Below are 18,743 nucleotides of genomic sequence, written 5' to 3'. Positions count from 1 at the left end.
GAATTAAGGGTTATGGTGAGCAGGTGGGTAAGTGGAGCTGAGTTCATGAAAAGATCAGCCATAATCTTATTGAATGGCGGAGCAGGCTTGAGGGACCAGGTGGCCCACTCCTGCTCCTAGTTCTTATGTTCTTATGTGCAGTTCTGATCACCATACTACCAGAAGGACATGGAAGCTTTGGAGAGAGTGCAAAGAAGGTTCACCAGGATGTTGCCTGGTCTCGAGGGTTGGCTCTGAGGAGCGGTTGAATAAACTAGGATTGCTTTTACTGGAAAGACGGAGGCTGAGGGGAGACCTGATAGAGGTCAGCAAAATTATGAGAGACATTGACGAGGTGGAGAGTCAGAGGCTTTTTCCCAGGGTGGAAGTGTCAATTACAAGGGGGGCACAGGTTCAAGGTGAGAGGGGGAAAGTTTAAGGAAGATGTGTGGGGGAGGTTTTTCACGCAGAGAGTGGTAGGTGCTTGGAATGCGCTGCCAGAGGAGGTGGTGGAAGCAGACACATTAGCAACATTTAAGAGGCATCTAGGTGGGTACATGAATAGGGAGGGAATAGAGGGATATGGACCGAATAAGGGTGGAAGGCTTTTTTTTAGTTTAGTTAGAGCATCATGATTGGCAGGGGCTTAGAGGGCTGAAGGACCTGTTCCTGTGCCGTACTTTTCTTTGTTCTTTGATCTAACTATACCTACACTAAATAAGTTACTCAGTTAAGGCCATGAGGTAAGGAACTGTTTCTGTTTCCAAAGAGATCCTGAGGAATCTTTGGAGTCTGAGATCAGTTAAGCAGAAATATAAGATGTTGGGCTTGAAAACAGACCAGCAGCTTATATTCATTGATGTGAACATTGATAGAAGCATAATAACATGTGAAGTCAAATTTAAGTGTTGTGAGCTGATGATTGGTCAACCAAAGTGTAGTGGCATCCTAAGCACCGCTCAAAGCCCACTCATCCTGAAAGAAAGAGTTAAGGGCTGGACTGACTCTTCCTCCCCCTGTCAAGGAAATGCTCAACACTTCAATAATCTCCCCATCTTTTGCAAAAGTCCCATTGTTACCGAGAACAAATTGGTTGTTCTTGGCTCCTCCCCGCACCTCAATTGATTATTCTTGACTCCTCTTCCACTGCCTCGGAAAAGCAGCCAGCATTATCAAGGAAGCCACACACCCCAGACATTCTCTCTTCCACCTTCTTCTGTCAGGATGGAGACAAAAGTCTGAGAACACGTACCAATCGACTCAAAAACAACCTTTACTCTGTTGCCATCAGACATTAGAATGGACTTACCTTATACTAAATTGATCTTTCTTTACACCCTGGCTATGACTGTATCACTACATCTGCACATTTTCCTTTCCTTCTCTATGTATAGTATGCTTTGTCTGTATAGTGCGCCAGAAACAATACTTTTCACTATATTCTAATACATGTGACAATAAGAAATCAAATCAACTTGCTGAGTCTCAATGAATTTTTCTACACATTTGTGGGACATGGGCATCGCTGGCTGGCCAGTATTTATTGTCCATCCCTAGCTGCCTCTTGAGAAGGTGGTGGTGATACAACTGAGTGGCTTGCTAGGTCATTTCAGAGGGCAGTTGAGAGTCAACCACATTGTTATGGCATCACACGTAGGCCAGGCCAGGTAAAGATGGCAGATTTCCTTCCCTAAAGGGCATTAGTGAACTAGATTTCATGATCAACAATAGATTCTTAATTCCAGATATTATTTTATTGAATTTAAATTCCATCATCTGGCATGGTAGGGTTTGAACACAGGTCCCCAGAACATTAGCTGAGTATCTAGATTAATAGTCTAGCAATAATGCCATTAGGCCATCACCTTCCCATGACTATTCCATCTCACCTCACTCCACCTCATGATTATTCTTGGCTCCCCTTCCTGAGCCTTGATTAATTATTCTTGGCTCCTGTCGCTGTGCCTCAACTGGTTGTTCTTGGCTCCTGTCGCTGTGCCTCAACTGGTTGTTCTTGGCTCCTCCCTGAGCTTTAATTGACCATTCTTGGTCCCTCCTCCTGACCCTCAGTGGAAACTTTCCAATGATGGAATAGGGAGTGGCTTAGCATCAATAAAGGCAGCTGGGAAACAGCCTGCCCACACATCATTTTTTCCTATTTTGTGGAATAGGGAGACATTAGGTGGTGTTTGGCAGATAAAGTGTGGCAGGTGAAAAGAATGGGTTTTAGTTGAAGTGATTATGTTGAGATCTTCTGTAGCTCTTGAAAATGGTGGTATTTGTTGGTGTGGTTCAGTTTCTGTTGGGTGGGGGAGTTTTGGAAGGCAGTATTAAATATAACATTAATTTGATCAGTAATTGCCTTGAAAGGTCTGTGCTACTGTGTCTGCATTAATCTTTTTTCCCTTTGTTGTTCAGTCAGCTCCTGTAGATTTTAAACCATGGCTGATGATGAGGTTGCAGCTCTGGTGGTTGACAATGGATCTGGGATGTGTAAGGCTGGCTTTGCAGGAGATGATGCCCCCAGGGCTGTGTTCCCCTCCATTGTGGGACGGCCCCGTCACCAGGTGAGCCCTAAAACTATTTGGAAGGATGTTCAATCTTGCTGTTTTTGAGTATTGCTTGAGGTCTAAGTCCTTCTTGTAATTGAAACATCATTTCATGGTGGTACAGTGGTTATGATGTGGAGATGCTGGTGTTGGACTGGGCTAAGCACTGTAAGAAGCCTCACAACACCAGGTTAAACTCCAACAAGTTTAATTGGTAGCAAAAGCCACTAGCTTTCAGAGCGCTGCTTCTTTGTCAGGTAAGTGGGAGTTCTGTTCACAATCAGGGCATATAAAGTCACAAACTCAATTTACAAAATAATGGTTGGAATGCGAGTCATTACAGGTAATCAAGTCTTAAAGGTACAGACAATGTGAGTGGAGAGAAGGTTAGCACAGGTTAGAGATGGGTATTGTCTCCAGACAGGATAGTTAGTGAGATTTTGCAAGCCCAGGCAAGTCGTGGGGGTTACAGATAGTGTGACATAAACCCAAGGTCCCGGTTGAGGCTGTCCTCATGTGTGCGGAACTTGGCTATCAGATTTTCCTCAGCGATCCTGCGTTGTGTGTTGTGGAGGACATCTTGGAAACGCTTACCCGAAGATTGGAGGCTGGATGCCCTTGACTGCTGAAGTGTTCCCCAACAGGATGGTGTTCTCATGTGAGATGATGGCATCTGTGTTGATGATCCAGCACATCTTGCAGAGGTTGCTGTGGCAGAGTTGTGTGGTATTGTGGTCACTGTTCTGAAGACTGGTTAGATTGCTGCAGACAATGGTCTGTTTGATGTTGTGCAGTTATTTGAAGGCAATCAGTGGGGGAGTGGGGATGGCCTTGGCGAGATGTTCGTCTTCATCTATGACATGTTAAAGACTCCGGAGAAGATGTGGTAGCTTCTCAGCTCCGGGGAAGTACTGGACGGTGCAGACTCGATGGGCCAAATGGCCTCCTTCTGCACTGTAGGATTTCTACAATACTTCTATGAGTCTGACATAGATGTCCTTGTTATCTATGTAAATTCTACATATATATTTACTTTAAAAGCGGCCCCAAACACTAAATTTGCCACCCCCGGTGGTTGGCAGTCGGTGGGCACACAGCCGCTTCCCTCACCAACAACAAAAATGTTCCAGGGTTGAGTGCAGGGCCAGGGAAATGGCGTCTGCTGTGGATCTGTTGTGACAGTAGGCAAGTTGTAGTGGATCCAGGTAGTCTGGGAGACTGGAATTGATTCGTGCCATGGCTAACCTTTCAAAGAACTTCATATTGATGGATGTCAGAGCCACTGGCCAATAAGGCATGATGCTTGGTTTTGCTTAGGTACCGGGATGATGGTCTTCTTCTTGAAGCAGATGGGGTCCTCAGATTGTTGTAAAGAGAGGTTGAAGATGTCTGTGAATACTAGATAATGGTTGGAATGTGAGTCTTCACAGTTAATCAAGTCTTTACAGGTGCAGACAGTGTGAGTGGAGAGAGGAATTAACACAGGTTAAAGAGGTGTGAATTGTCTCAAGTCAGGGCAGTTGGTGAGATTTTGCCAGCCAGGCCAAATGATGGGGGTCACACAGTGTGACATGAACCCAAGATCCTGGTTGAGGCCATCCTCATATGTGCAGAACTTGGCTATCAGTCTCTGCTCAGCTATTCTGCACTGATCTTGTGTCTTGAAGGTAGCCTTGGAGAACACTTACCTGAAGATTGGAGGCCGAATGCCCTTGACTGCTGAAGTGTTCTCTGACAGGAAGGAAACACTCCTGCCTGATGATTGTTGAGTGGTGTCCATTCATCTGTTGTTGTAGCGTCTGCATGGTCTCGCCAATGTACCATGCCTCGGGACATCCTTTCCAGCATCAGGTAGACAACGTTAGCCAAGTTGCAAGAGTGCCATGTACCTGGTGGATGATGTTCTCATGTGAGATGATGGCATCCATGTTGATGATCTGGCATGTCTTGCAGGGGTTGTTGGGGCAGGGTTGTGTGGTGTTGTGATTGCTGTTCTCCTGAAGGCTGGGTAATTTGCTGCGAACCTCTTGCTTGAGGTTGCATGGTTGTTTGAAGGCAAGTAGTGGGGGTGTGGGGATAGCCTTGGTGAGATGTTTGTCTTCATCGATGACATGCTGAAGGCTCCCAAGAAGATGTCGTAACTTCTCTGCTCTAGATGAAGGGTATTCTGTTGGCCCTGTCCTGCGTTTGTCTTCTGAGGAGGTCAGTGCAGTTTTTCACTGTGGCATTCAGCTCATCAGTGGACGACTCTGATGTCTGCAGATTTCCTTCCCTAAAGGGGACATTACTGAACCACATGAATTTTTAACCAGAATCGACAATGGTTTCATGATCATCATTACACTTTTAATTCCAGATGTGTATTTTTTGAGTTTAAATTCCATCAGCTGCTGTGTTGGGATTCGAACCCAGGTCCCCAGACATTGGAGCAGCTGTGACTATGAAAGACTGGTAGCAATGAGGAGAGCTATGAGGAGAGGCTGAATAAACTAGGCTTGTACTCGTTAGAGTTTAGAAGAATGAGGGGAGATCTCATTGAGACGTATAAGATGATGAATGGGATGGATAGGATAGAGGTGGAGAGACTCTTCCCGCTCAAAAAAGACAGTAGGACTAGGGGGCACAGCCTCAAGATAAAGGGGAGGCGGTTTGGAACAGAGTTGAGGAGGAACTTCTTCACTCAAAGGGTGGTGAATCTCTGGAATTCTCTGCCCGTTGAAGTGGTGGAGGCTGCCTCGCTAAATATTTTTAAGACGCGGGTTGATGGGTTTTTGATAAGAGAGGGGATTAAGGGTTATGGGGAGAGGGCGGGAATGTGGAACTGAGCCACGACAGATCAGCCATGATCTTATTGAATGGCGGGGCAGGCTCGAAGGGCTAGATGGCCTACTCCTGCTCCTATTTCTTATGTTCTTATGTTCAATTATAAAGAGAATCCAAACATCTTTGGTCATGAAAGGAGATTAATTGTAATATCACTTGCCTAATACATCATACAAGCAATATGTGCTCATGAGTGCTCTTTAAATATGTTTGTGAATTAATCCTTTTTGTTTTATTTGCCATTCTAGGTATCAGTGGTTCGAATGGGTCAGAAAGACAGTTATGTTGGTGATGAAGTTCAAACCCTGGAGACCCCAGTCGAGCATGGGACTGAACAAAGGATAAAGAACAAAGAAAAATGCAGCACAGGAACAGGCCCTTCGGCCCTCCAAGCCTCCACTGACAATGCTGCCCGACTTAACTAAAACCCTTTATCTTTCCGGGGACCATATCCCTCCATTCTCATCCTATTCGTGTATTTGTCAAGACACCCCTTAAAAGTCACTACCGTGTCCGCTTCCACTACTCCCCCCGGCAACGAGTTCCAGGCACCCACCACTCTCTGTATAAAACATCTGCCTTGTACATCTCCTTTAAACCTTGCCCCTCGCACCTTAAACCTGTGCCTCCTAGTAATTGACTCTTCCACCCTGGGAAAAAACTTCTGACTATCTACTCTTTCATAATCTTGTAGACTTCTATCAGGCCGCCCCTCAATCTCCATTATTCCAGTGAGAACAAATCAAGTTTCTCCAACCTCTCCTCATAATTGATGCCTCCATACCAGGCAAAATCCTGGTCAATCTTCTCTGTACCCTCTCCAAAGCCTCCACATCCTTCTGGTAGTGTGGCGACCAGAATTGAACACTATATTCCAAGTGTGGCCTAACTAAGGTTCTATAAAGCTGCAACATGACTTGCCAATTTTTAAACTCAATACCCCGGCCGATGAAGGCAAGCATGCTGTATGCTTTCCTGACTACCTTCTCCACCTGCGTTGCCACTTTCAGTGATCTGTGTGCCTGTACACCCAGATCCCTTTGCCTATTAATACTCTTAAGGGTTCTGTCATTTACTGTATATTTCCTATCTGTATTAGACCTTCCAAAATGCATTAGCTCACATTTGTCCAGATTAAGCTCCTCACATTTGTCTGGATTAAACTCCAACTGCCACCTCTTCGCCCAAGTCTCCAACTGATCTATATCCTGCTGTATCTTCTGATCATGCTCATCGCTATCTGCAAACCTACCAACTTTTGTGTCATCCACAAACTTACTAATCAATCCAGTTACATTTTCCTCCAAAACATTTATATTACAAACAGCAAAGATCCCAGCGCTATGCCTGAGGAATGCCACTTGTCACAGCCCTCCATTCAGAAACACACCCTTCCACTGCTACCCTCTGTCTTCTACTGACACTCTGAAAGCTCGTGGCTATGCTACCAAATAAACCTGTTGGACTTTAACCTGGTGTTGTGAGATTTCTTTCAATGACTGAGCCAGTTTCGTACCATCTTGCCAGCTCACCTCTGATCCCATGCGACTTCTGCATGAGTCTGCCATGAGGGACCTTGTCAAAGGCCTTACCAAAATCTATGTAGACAATATCCACTGCCCTACCCTCATCAAACACCTTTGTCACTTCCTCGAAAAACTCAATCAAGATAGTGAGACACGACGTTCCCTTCACAAAACCATGTTGCCTCTCACCAGTACGTTCACTTATTTCCAAGTGGAAATAATTCCTATCTTGAAGAATCCTCTCCAATAATTTTCTTATCACTGATGTAAGGCTCACCGGCCTATAATTACCTGGATTCTTCTTTCTACCTTTCTTAAACAAAGGAACAACATTGGCTATTCAAACAACATTGGCCATTGTGACCAACTGGGATGACATGGAGAAGATCTGGCACCACACCTTCTACAATGAACTGCGAGTGGCCCCAGAGGAGCATCCTGTTCTCCTCACGGAGGCACCTCTCAACCCCAAAGCCAACCAGGAGAAGATGACCCAGATCATGTTTGAGACCTTCAACACTCCAGCCATGTACGTTGCCATTCAGGCTGTGCTGTCCTTGTACGCCTCTGGCCGTACAACTGGCATTGTGTTAGATTCTGGTGATGGTGTTTCCCACACCGTGCCAATCTATGAAGGGTATGCCTTGCCTCATGCCATCCTGAGGTTAGACCTGGCTGGCCGGGATCTCACTGACTATGCAATGAAGATCCTGACCGAGCGTGGCTACTCCTTCACTACCACAGCCGAGAGGGAGATTGTACGTGACATCAAGGAGAAACTTGCCTACGTGGCCCTAGATTTTGAATCTGAAATGCAGACAGCCAGCTCCTCTTCAGCCTTGGAGAAAAGCTATGAGCTCCCTGATGGCCAAGTCATTACCATTGGTAATGAGCGTTTCAGGTGCGCAGAAGCCCTTTTCCAACCATCCTTCCTTGGGATGGAATCTCATGGCATCCATGAGACCTGTTTCAATAGCATCATGAAATGTGATGTAGATATCAGGAAGGATTTGTATGCCAACACTGTCTTGTCTGGTGGAACCACCATGTTCCCAGGTGTTGCTGATCGGATGCAGAAGGAAATCACAGCCTTGGCTCCGAGCACAATGAAGATAAAGATCATTGCTCCACCTGAGAGGAAGTATTCAGTGTGGATTGGAGGCTCCATCTTGGCTTCACTCTCCACCTTCCAGCAAATGTGGATCAGTAAGCAGGAGTATGATGAGTCTGGCCCCTCCATAGTCCATCACAAGTGTTTCTAACTTGCTGTGGGATTCTGTGGTTGCCTGGGGCTAATTCACCTGTAATAAAACCATCGACTCTGCTTCTTGCACAAGGTCCTCAAGTTGCCATTTTTGTGACTTACTGCATACAAGCAGGCTCTTGTCCTGATTTTCTTCTTTTCCATTCATAGAACATAGAACATAGAACATTACAGCGCAGAACAGGCCCTTCGGCCCACGATGTTGCGCCGACCAGTTAAAAAACAATGACCCACTAACCTAAACCAATCCCTTTTCATCCATAAACCTATCCACGGATCTCTTAAACGCCCCCAAACTAGGCGCATTTACAACTGCAGCAGGCAGGGCATTCCAATCCCTCACCACCCTCTGGGTAAAGAACCTACCCCTGACATCCGTCCTATAACTACCCCCCCTTAATTTAAAGCGATGCCCCCTCGTGCTAGCTTTCTCCATCCGAGGAAAAAGGCTATCACTATCCACCCTATCTAAACCTCTAATCATCTTATATGTTTCAATAAGATCCCCTCTTAGCCGCCTTCTTTCTAGCGAAAACAACCCCAAATCCCTCAGTCTCTCCTCATAGGACCTCCCCTCCATACCAGGCAACATCCTGGTAAACCTCCTCTGCACCCTCTCCAAAGCCTCCACATCCTTCCTGTAATGTGGGGACCAGAACTGCACACAGTACTCCAAGTGCGGCCGCACCAGAGTTGTGTACAGTTGCAACATGACGCTGCGACTCCTAAATTCAATCCCCCTACCAATAAACGCCAAGACACCGTATGCCTTCTTAACAACCTTATCTACTTGATTCCCAACTTTCAGGGATCTATGTACACATACACCTAGATCCCTCTGTTCATCCACACTATTCAAAGTCCTCCCGTTAGCCCTATACTCGACACATCTGTTATTCCTACCAAAGTGAATTACCTCACACTTCTCCGCATTAAACTCCATCCGCCACCTCTCGGCCCAGCTCTGCAACCTGTCTAAGTCTCCCTGCAAACTATGACACCCTTCCTCACAATCTACCACACCTCCGACTTTGGTGTCATCAGCAAATTTACTAATCCACCCAACTATACCCTCACCCAGATCATTAATAAAAATTACAAACAGCAGTGGCCCCAAAACAGATCCCTGAGGCACACCACTCGTAACCGAACTCCATGACAAATACTTACCATCAACCACCACCCTCTGTCTCCTATCTGCTAGCCAATTCCTGATCCAATTTCCTAGATTACCCTCAATCCCATACATCTGCATTTTCTGCAGAAGCCTTCCATGGTGAACCTTATCAAACGCCTTACTAAAATCCATATATACCACGTCAACTGCCTTACCCCCATCCACCTCTTTGGTCACTTTCTCAAAAAACTCAATAAGGTTAGTAAGGCACGACCTACCCGCTACAAAACCATGCTGACTATCTCCAAGCAATTCATTACCCTCCAAATAATTATAAATCCTATCCCTAATAATTTTTTCTAAAACCTTGCCCACAACAGAAGTAAGACTCACCGGTCTATAATTCCCGGGGAAGTCTCTGTTCCCCTTCTTAAACAATGGGACAACATTCGCTGTCCTCCAATCTTCCGGCACTATACCTGAGACCAATGATGACCTGAAGATCAGAGCCAGAGGCTCTGCAATCACCTCTCTTGCCTCCCAGAGAATCCTAGGGTAAATCCCATCCAGACCAGGGGACTTATCTATTTTCAAACCCTCAAGAATATCCAGCACATCCCCCTTATCAACTGCAATACTGTCTATTTTACACCCCTGCAACCCAGTGTCCTCCTCAGCTATATTCCTGTCCCCCTGCGTGAACACCGAAGAGAAATATTGGTTCAATGCCTCTCCAATCTCTTCCGGTTCCACACACAACTTCCCTCTGCTGTCTGTAACTGGCCCTAATCTTGCCCTAACCAACCTTCTGTTCTTGACATACCTATAGAACGCCTTAGGATTCTCCTTAATCCTATCAGCCAAAGTCTTCTCATGTCCTCTTTTAGCCCTTCTTAACTCACTCTTCAACTCCCTCCTAGCCAATCTAAAGCTTTCTAGTGCACTACCTGAGCCCTCAAGCCTCATCCGCACATAAGCCTCCTTTTTCTTTTTAACCAACGAATCAACTTTTTTAGTACACCACGGTTCCCTAGCCCTACCAATTCCTCCTTGCCTGACAGGGACATACCTATCACGGACTCGCAGTAGCTGCTCCTTGAAAAAACTCCACATTTCGGACGTTCCCAGTCCCTGTAATCTCCTAGTCCAACCTATGCTTCCTAATTCTCTCCTAATAGCCTCATAATTACCCTTCCCCCAGCTAAAACTACTGACCCGAGGTTCATGCCTATCCCTTTCCATCACTAAGGTGAACATAAGCGAATTGTGGTCACTATCACCAAAATGCACACCAACTTCCAAGTCTAGCACCTGGTCTGGCTCATTTCCCAGCACCAAATCCAATATAGCCTCACCTCTAGTTGGCCTATCTACATACTGAGTCAAAAAACCTTCCTGCATGCTTTGTACAAAAACTGACCCCTCTAATGAGCTAGAGCTATAGCTATTCCAATCAATATTAGTAAAGTTAAAGTCCCCCATAACAATTACCCTATTACTTTCACTCCTATCCAGGATCGTTTCCGCAATCCTTTCCTCAACCTCTCTAGAACTTTTAGGAGGTCTATAAAAGACTCCCAACAGGGTGACCTCTCCTCCCCTGTTTCTAATCTCCGCCCATACTACCTCAACAGACAAGTCCTCATCAAACTTCCTCTCTGACACTGTGATACAGTCCTTGACTAATAATGCTACCCCTCCCCCCCTTCTACCTCCTTCTCTACTCCGACTAAAGCATTTGAACCCCGGGACCTGCAACAACCATTCCTGACCCTGCTCTATCCATGTCTCTGAAATGGCCACAACATCAAAGTTCCAGGTACTGATCCACGCTGCAAGTTCATCCACTTTATTGCGAATACTCCTCGCATTAAAGTATACGCATTTCAAACCCTGCTCCGCCCCACCCCCGCGATGCCGTGCATTGCAGTCCCTATCTATGCCCCCCTCACTTTCACCCCCTCTACTCAGGATCCCACCCCCCCTCCGAATCAGTTTAAACCTCCCTGCATAGCCTTTGCAAATTTACCCCCCAGGGATATTGGTTCCCCTCTGATTCAGGTGTAGACCATCACTCTTATAGAGGTCCCACCTTCCCCAGAATGAGTCCCAATTGCTCAAGTACCTGAACCCCTCCCTCCTGCACCATCCCCTCAGCCACGAGTTCAAACTTTCCCTCTCTCTATTCCTCTCTAAACTATCCCATGGCACAGGCAAGAGTCCGGAGATAACCACTCTTTCTGACTTCGCCTTTAGTTTCCACCCCAACTCCATAAATCTCTGCTTAATATCCCCTTCCCTTAACCTCCCTATGTCATGCGTCCCCACATGAATTATAACTTGGGGTTGATCTCCCTCTCCCCTAAGAGTCCTGAATACCCTTTCCGATACATCCCGGACCCCAGCCCCTGGTAGGCAACACACCAGCCCTGAGTCCCTACATTTACTTCCAACTCTCTTATCCGTCCCTCTAACTGTGGAGTCCCCAATCACGAGGCCCAATCTTTTACATCCCCTAACCACCTGAGCTTTCACAATAGGCTCACCCCCAGAGACCTGCTCCCTTTAGCTATCCCCAGTTGATTCCTCCTCAACTGTAGCCTCCAGGACCAAAAACCTATTTTGGAGGGGAACAGCCCCAGGGGATTGTCCCCCCAATTGCTTCTTTCCCCTCTTCCTGGCAGTGACCCAAGACTCATTTCTAGAAGTGACTATCTCCTTATAACTCCTATCGATGTCTGCCTCCGCCTCCCGAATTATGCGGAGTTCCTCTAATTCCACCTCCAGCTCCTTTACACGCTCCTCCAGAAGCTGCAATCGAACACACTTCCTACAAGTAAAATTCCCTACCTAAATCCCATAAAGTTAAATTAAATAATAAAAAACAAATCTGTTTTGTTACCAACAGTATGATGGCGCATTAAGGATATCACCCCTATGCTTTGCAGTGGGAGCATGTAGAATGTCGCTCCCAAAACATCACTCTACACATCTGTAAGTTCGCTTTATATATCATTTTCTGTAACTGAAGATGCTAAAAGAAAAGCTAATGCTTTATCTTGGTCTCCATGATTTTCTGGTCAGTTTTACACTCTGGCAAAATAGCTAAGATGTTTTCAGGGGGTGGGGGTGGTGGTGGTGGGTAGTGATGTCCCTGGATGAGTAACCTGGAGGCCTAGAGTTCTCTAAAGTTCTGGGTTCCAATTTCACCAATGACAGCAGGTAAAACTTTAAATTTAATTTATATTTCTGGAACTGAAATTAGGTGATCATGACTACTACATGTCATTAAAACCCATTTGGCTCATTTGTGCTCTTCTGGCCTTAACAGGTCTGCTGACACGTGACTCCAGATCCATAGTAATGTGGCTGGATCTCGGTTACTCTCCGAAATGGTCACTTACTTTCACCAAACTGCATGTGAGGTAGGCACAAGTGCTGACCTAGCCAGCGATGCTTATATACCATGAAAGAGTTTAAAATCTGTCATTGTCTAACAAAGTGAAAGGAAGATTTCCTATAGGATTTTCAGCTGGAAATAAGCATTGTGATGGATGACCAGTTTCCAATAGCCAGCTGGTTGCTTAATCATCATTGGCCTTCTAACGAAGGCAAGGCAAATGACAGCTATAACAGTTAAATTAAATGTGATGCACATTGTAGTGAAATATAGATCAGCTTTTTGAGGTTAACATTGTTGTTGCTGTTCCGCAGGGCCGTGCCCTTCCCTCCATTGCACGGTCAGAGTGTGGGTGTTCACTAATGGTGGAAAGTACTTTAGTCTGATTTGTATCTCCTTGGCAAACTGTGCATTCTGTGTCCTGATGAAGACATGGATAGCATAGGCATAGACTAATGTACTTGTGCCACCATGCCAGCCAATAACCATCATTAACGTGACAACACCTTCAATTAGATTTTGGCTATGAGGAGAGGTTGAATAAACTAGTGTTGTTTTTGCTGTAAAGACGAAGGCTGAGGGGAGACCTGACAGAAGTCGACAAAATTGAGACTTTTTCCTAGGGTGGAAGTGTCAATTACAAGGGGGCACATGTTCAAAATGAGAGGGGGGAGGTTTAAGGTAGATGTGCAGGGGACGTTTTTCATGCAGAGAGTGATAGGTACCTGAAACCTGCTGCCAGAGGCTGTGGTGGAAGCAGACACATTAGCAACATTTGAGACATCTTGGGATGGATACATGAATATAGAGGAAATAGTGGGATATGGATTAAATAAGGGTAAAGGATTTTTTTAGTTTTGTTAGGGCATCAGGATCAGCATGGGCTTGGAGGGCTAAAAGGCCTGTTCTTGTGCAGTACTTTTCTTCTTTCTAATTACCCATGCTACTGCTAAATCTGTTACTCAATATCCTGGGTCTTGCAACTGACCAGAAACAAACGCCTGGCCACCATCTACAGAGCACAAGTCAGATGTGTGATGGAATATTTCCACTTCCCTGAATTAATGCAGCTCCAACCATGTCATGAGGGAAGCACGCTGGCACAGTGGTTAACACCACTGCCTCACAGCACCAGGGATCCGGATTTGATTCCCAGATTGGGTCACTGTGTGCAGAGCCTCTATGTTCTGTGCTTGTGTGGTTTTCCTGTGGGTGCTCCAGTTTCCTCCCACAGTCCAAAAGACATGTTGGTTAGGTTGCATTGGCCTTGCTGAATTCTCCCTCAGTGAACCCAAACAGACGCAGAAGTGTGGCGACTAGGGGATTTTCACAGTAACTTCATTGCAGTGTTAAGTAAGCTTATTTGTGACACTAATCACATAAAAAAAGTCAAATAATTTGCTCATCTGCACTGTAACTCGCATAAGCAGAAGTGTTTTGACAGTGCAACTAATAACACAAACATGCATTGAATCCATCTGATCGTGTACTTTCTGAAAGCAAAGAGTTTGTCTTTTGTACATAGTTTCAATTTTAGAGTTCCTACATCCCACATGAAACAGGAAGAGGTATTTGTGGATACAAATTGGCTGAATAATAGGAAGCACAGATATTTTTCAGGCTGGAGGAAGGTTTGTAGTGATGTTCCCAGGAGTCAGTACTGGAGCCTTTGATTTTTATTCATTCTTGGAACATGGGAGTTGCTGGCTGACCAGGATTTATTGCCCATCCCTTGAGAATGATGTGCTGAGCTACCTTCTTGAATCGCTGCGTCCATGTGGTGTAGGTACACCCACAATGCCATTGGGAGGGAATTCTAGAATTTTGACAGTGAAGAAACAGCATTTATATTTCCAAGTCAGAATGGTGAGTGGCTTGGAGGGGAACTCATAGGCAATGATGTTCCCATGTATCTGCTGCCCTTGTCCTTCTAGATGGAAGTGGTCATGGCTTGGACGGTGCTGTCTAAGGATCTTTGGTGAATTTGATTTTCCTGATATATATCTTAATGATTTTGGTGTGCAAGGGACAATTTCAAAATTTTCAGATGACACAAGCTTGGAATTATTGTAAACTGAAGAGGAGAGTGTAGAACTTCAAAAGGACAGAGACAAGTTGGTGAAGTGGGCAGAAAGGTGGCAGATGAAGTTCAATGCGGAGAAGTGTGAGGTGATGCATTCTGGTGGGAAGAACATGGAGAGACAATATAAAACAAGGGGTAAAATTCTTACAGGGGATGTAGAAACAGAGGGAGTTGAGTGTATATGAGCTTAGATCATTGAAGGTGGCAGGACAGGTGGAAAGAGCAGTTAATAAAGCATGTAGTATCTTGGTCTTTATTATCAGGAGCGTAGAGTACAAGAGCTGGGAGACTACGCTGATCTTAAATAAATCACTGGGTAGACCTTGACTGGAAAATTATGTACAGTTCTGGACATTGATGTACAGAGAAATCTTGGTGTTCAAGCCCAAAACTCCCTGAAAGTGGCCACATGATAGGATGGTAAAGAGGGTGAATGGCATGCTTGTCTTTATTGGTTGGGGCGTTGAGTACAAGAGTCAGGATGTAATGTTGCAGCTTAATAAAACTTTGGTCAGGTGGGTATCGTGTTTAATTCTGGTTGACAGAATCTTTTTCCCAGAGTTGAAGAGTTGAAATGTCTAATACTAGTGGGCATGATGTGAGGGTCAAGTTTTCACACAGTATTCGGTATCTGGAACATGGTTCCAGAGGTGATAATGGAGGCAGATACGATAGGGGCATCTTAAGGGACTTTTAGATAAGCAACGAAGATGCAAAAAATAGAGAGGTATGGACCAAGGGCAGGCAAAAGGGGTTAGTTTAATTTGTTGTCATTTTCGGCACAACATCGTGGGCCGAGGGGCCTATAGAACATAGAACATAGAACATAGAACACTACAGCACAAACAGGCCCTTCGGCCCACAAGTTGCGCTGATCACATCACCTACCAACCTACAGACCTATCTATAACCCTCAATCTCATTAAACCCCATATACTCATCCAGAAGTCTTTTAAAAGACCCCAGCGAGTTCGCCTCCACCACCACTGACGGCAGCCGATTCCATTCACTCACCACCCTCTGAGTGAAAAACTTACCCCTAACATCACTTCTGAACCTCCCTCCCCGCACCTTAAATCTGTGTCCTCTCGTAGCGACCATTTCAAACCGGGGAAATAGCCTCTGAGAGTCCACCCTATCTATTCCTCTCAACATTTTGTAAACTTCTATCAGGTCGCCTCTCAACCTTCGTCTCTCCAGGGAAAAGAGTCCCAGCTCCCTCAACCTAACTTCATAAGGCATGCCTCCCAGTCCAGGCAACATCCTTGTAAATCTCCTCTGCACCCTCTCAATAGCTTCTACATCTTTCCTATAGTGAGGCGACCAGAACTGCGCACAATACTCCAAATGAGGCCTGACAAGGGTCTTATAAAGTTCCAGCATTACCTCCCGACTCCTAAACTCAATCCCTCGATTAATGAAGGCCAGTACACCATACGCCTTCTTGACCACCTCCTCCACCTGCGAGGCCGATTTAAGAGTCCTGTGGACCCGGACCCCAAGATCCTTCTGCTCCTCAACACTACTCAGACTTCTGCCCTTGATAGTGTACTCGTTCATCCCGTTGGTTCTGCCAAAATGGACGACTACACATTTAACCGCGTTGAAGTCCATCTGCCACTTCTCCGCCCAGTCCTGCATCCTATCTATGTCCTGCTGCAACTTTTGCCATCCTTCCAGATCATCCACAACACCACCGACCTTCGTGTCATCAGCGAACTTACTTACCCATCCCTCCACTTCCTCATCCAGGTCATTTATGAAAATGACAAACAACAAGGGTCCCAGAACAGATCCTTGAGGCACTCCGCTGGTGACTGACCTCCATTCAGAAAAAGCCCCATCCACAACCACTCTCTGCCTTCTGCAGGCAAGCCAGTTCTGGATCCACAAGGCCAAAGGCCCTTGGATCCCATGCCCTCTCACCTTCTCAAGAAGTCTTGCATGGGGGACCTTATCAAACGCCTTGCTGAAGTCCATGTACACTACGTCCACGGCACTTCCTTCGTCAATGTGTTCAGTCACATTATCGAAGAACTCAACTAGGCTTGTAAGGCACGAACTGCCCTTGACAAATCCATGCTGACTATTCCTGATCATGTCAAACCTCTCCAAATGTTCGTAAATCTTGTCCCTCAGAAGCCTCTCCATCAGCTTACCAACCACTGAGGTCAGACTCACCGGTCGGTAATTTCCCGGGCTATCTCTGTTCCCTTTCTTAAAAATAGGAACTACATCCGCAATCCTCCAATCCTCTGGAACCTCTCCCGTCTCCATTGACGACGCAAAGATCATCGCCAGGGGCTCTGCAATCTCTTCCCTCGCCTCCCACAGTATCCTGGGGTACATCCCATCTGGTCCCGGCGACTTATCTACCTTGATAGAATTCAAAAATTCCAACACATCCTCCTCCTTAATATTCACGTACTCAATCCTTTCCATCTGCTGCAAATCCATAACAAAATCTCCCAGATCGGCTTCCACCGTGAATACTGAGGCGAAGTACTCGTTAAGCACCTCCGCCATTTCTTCTGGTTCCACACAAACCTTTCCCCCCTCACCTTTTATAGGTCCTATCCCTTCTCTTCTTATCCTTTTACCTTTCACATATTTATAGAAGGCCTTGGGATTCTCCTTAATCTTACCCGCCAAGGTCTTCTCATGACCCCTTCTGGCTCTCCTAATTTCCCTTTTAAGTTCCCTCCTACAGTCCTTATACTCCTCAAAATCTTTAACATCTCCTAATTCCCTGAACCTCTTGTACACCTTCCTTTTCTTCCTGACTAGGTTCAACACATCCTTTGTGCACCACGGTTCCCTCGACCCACCAAAACCCCCTCGCCTCATCGGAACGTTGTCATTCAGAGCTCCAGACACACATTCCTTGAATATCTGCCACCTTCCTTCGGTACTTTTCCCTAAGAACGCCTCCTTCCAGTTTATTTGTCCAAGTAACTTCCTGACTTCTTCGTATCTCCCCTTACCCCAGACAAACACCTTCCTAGCCTGCCTGATCCTATCTCGTTCCAACGCAATTGTGAAGGAGATAGAATTATGGTCACCATATCCAAGATGCTCTCCTACCGAAAGATCCATCACCTGCCCTGGTTCATTTGCCAGTACCAGGTCAAGTACAGCCTCTCCCCTCGTAGGCTTGTCCACATACTGCGTCAGGAAACCCTCCTGAACACACCTAACAAACTCCTCCCCATCTATACCCCTTACCCTAGGGATATTCCAGTCGATGTTTGGGAAATTGAAGTCTCCCATCACGACAACTCTGTTATTAAAACATCTCTCCAGAATCTGTTTCCCTATTTGCACTTCAACTTCCCTGTCACTATTGGGCGGCCTATAGATTACACCCAGCAAAGTTTTTGACCCTTTGCTGTTCCTAACTTCCACCCACAGAGATTCTGTAGACAATCCCTCCACGACATCCTCTTTCTCTGTAGCCATGACACTATCCCTGATCAACAGTGCCACGCCACCACCCCTTCTGCCACCCTCCCTGTCCTTCCTGAAGCACCTGAAGCCTGGCACCTGAAGTACCCAGTCCTGTCCCTGAGACATCCAAGTCTCCGTAATGGCCACCACATCACAATCCCAAACAGCTATCCACGCCCTAAGCTCAATACTGTTCAATGGATGCCACACTATAGGAAGATGTGAACATATTGGAGGAGTGCAGAAGGGAATTATGAAAATGGTCCTAGCAATGAGAAACTTCAGTTGAGGATGGATTGGAGATAGAGAAGAAAGTTGAGGGGAGATTTGAGAGAGATGTTCAAAGTCATGAGGGAGCCAGACAGAGTAGATAGGGAGAAACTGCTCCTCCTTGTAAAAGAGCCAAGAATGAGAGGACACAGATTTAAAGTGATTTGCAAAAGAAGGAAATGTGATCTGCATAAAGAACTTACTCACACAGCAAGTGGTTGAGGTCTGGAATGCATTGCCAGGGAGCGTGGTGGAGGCAGGTTCAATTGAAGCATTCCAGAGGCC

At 45.9% G+C, this 18,743-nt stretch overlaps 1 protein-coding gene across 1 annotated transcript; it reads left to right on the top strand.

Moving 5' to 3' along the window:
- Positions 1-2,400: 2,400 nt before the first annotated feature.
- On the top strand, positions 2,401-8,175 carry LOC145346901 (actin-3-like). Its single transcript, XM_080194776.1, has 2 exons — positions 2,401-2,546; positions 7,264-8,175. Exons 1-2 carry the CDS (start codon positions 2,421-2,423, stop codon positions 8,137-8,139), a joined length of 1,002 nt encoding a protein of 333 aa, XP_080050902.1. The 5' UTR covers positions 2,401-2,420; the 3' UTR covers positions 8,140-8,175.
- The last annotated feature ends 10,568 nt before the right edge of the window (positions 8,176-18,743 follow it).

This window comes from Carcharhinus amblyrhynchos, chromosome 8 (assembly GCF_965287045.1).
Source record: "Carcharhinus amblyrhynchos chromosome 8, sCarAmb.v2.hapA, whole genome shotgun sequence".
Lineage (NCBI taxonomy): Eukaryota > Metazoa > Chordata > Chondrichthyes > Carcharhiniformes > Carcharhinidae > Carcharhinus > Carcharhinus amblyrhynchos.
Note: the sequence above shows the minus strand (reverse complement) of the source record. Positions and strands in the feature narration are given on the sequence as shown.

Excerpts from the sequence above, each read along its gene's own strand:
- LOC145346901 (XM_080194776.1), top strand. The coding sequence starts at position 2,421 with ATGGCTGATGATGAGGTTGCAGCTCTGGTGGTTGACAATGGATCTGGG. Across the intron at positions 2,547-7,263 it reads TGGGACGGCCCCGTCACCAG|ATCTGGCACCACACCTTCTA; the intron begins GTGAGCCCTAAA and ends GACATGGAGAAG.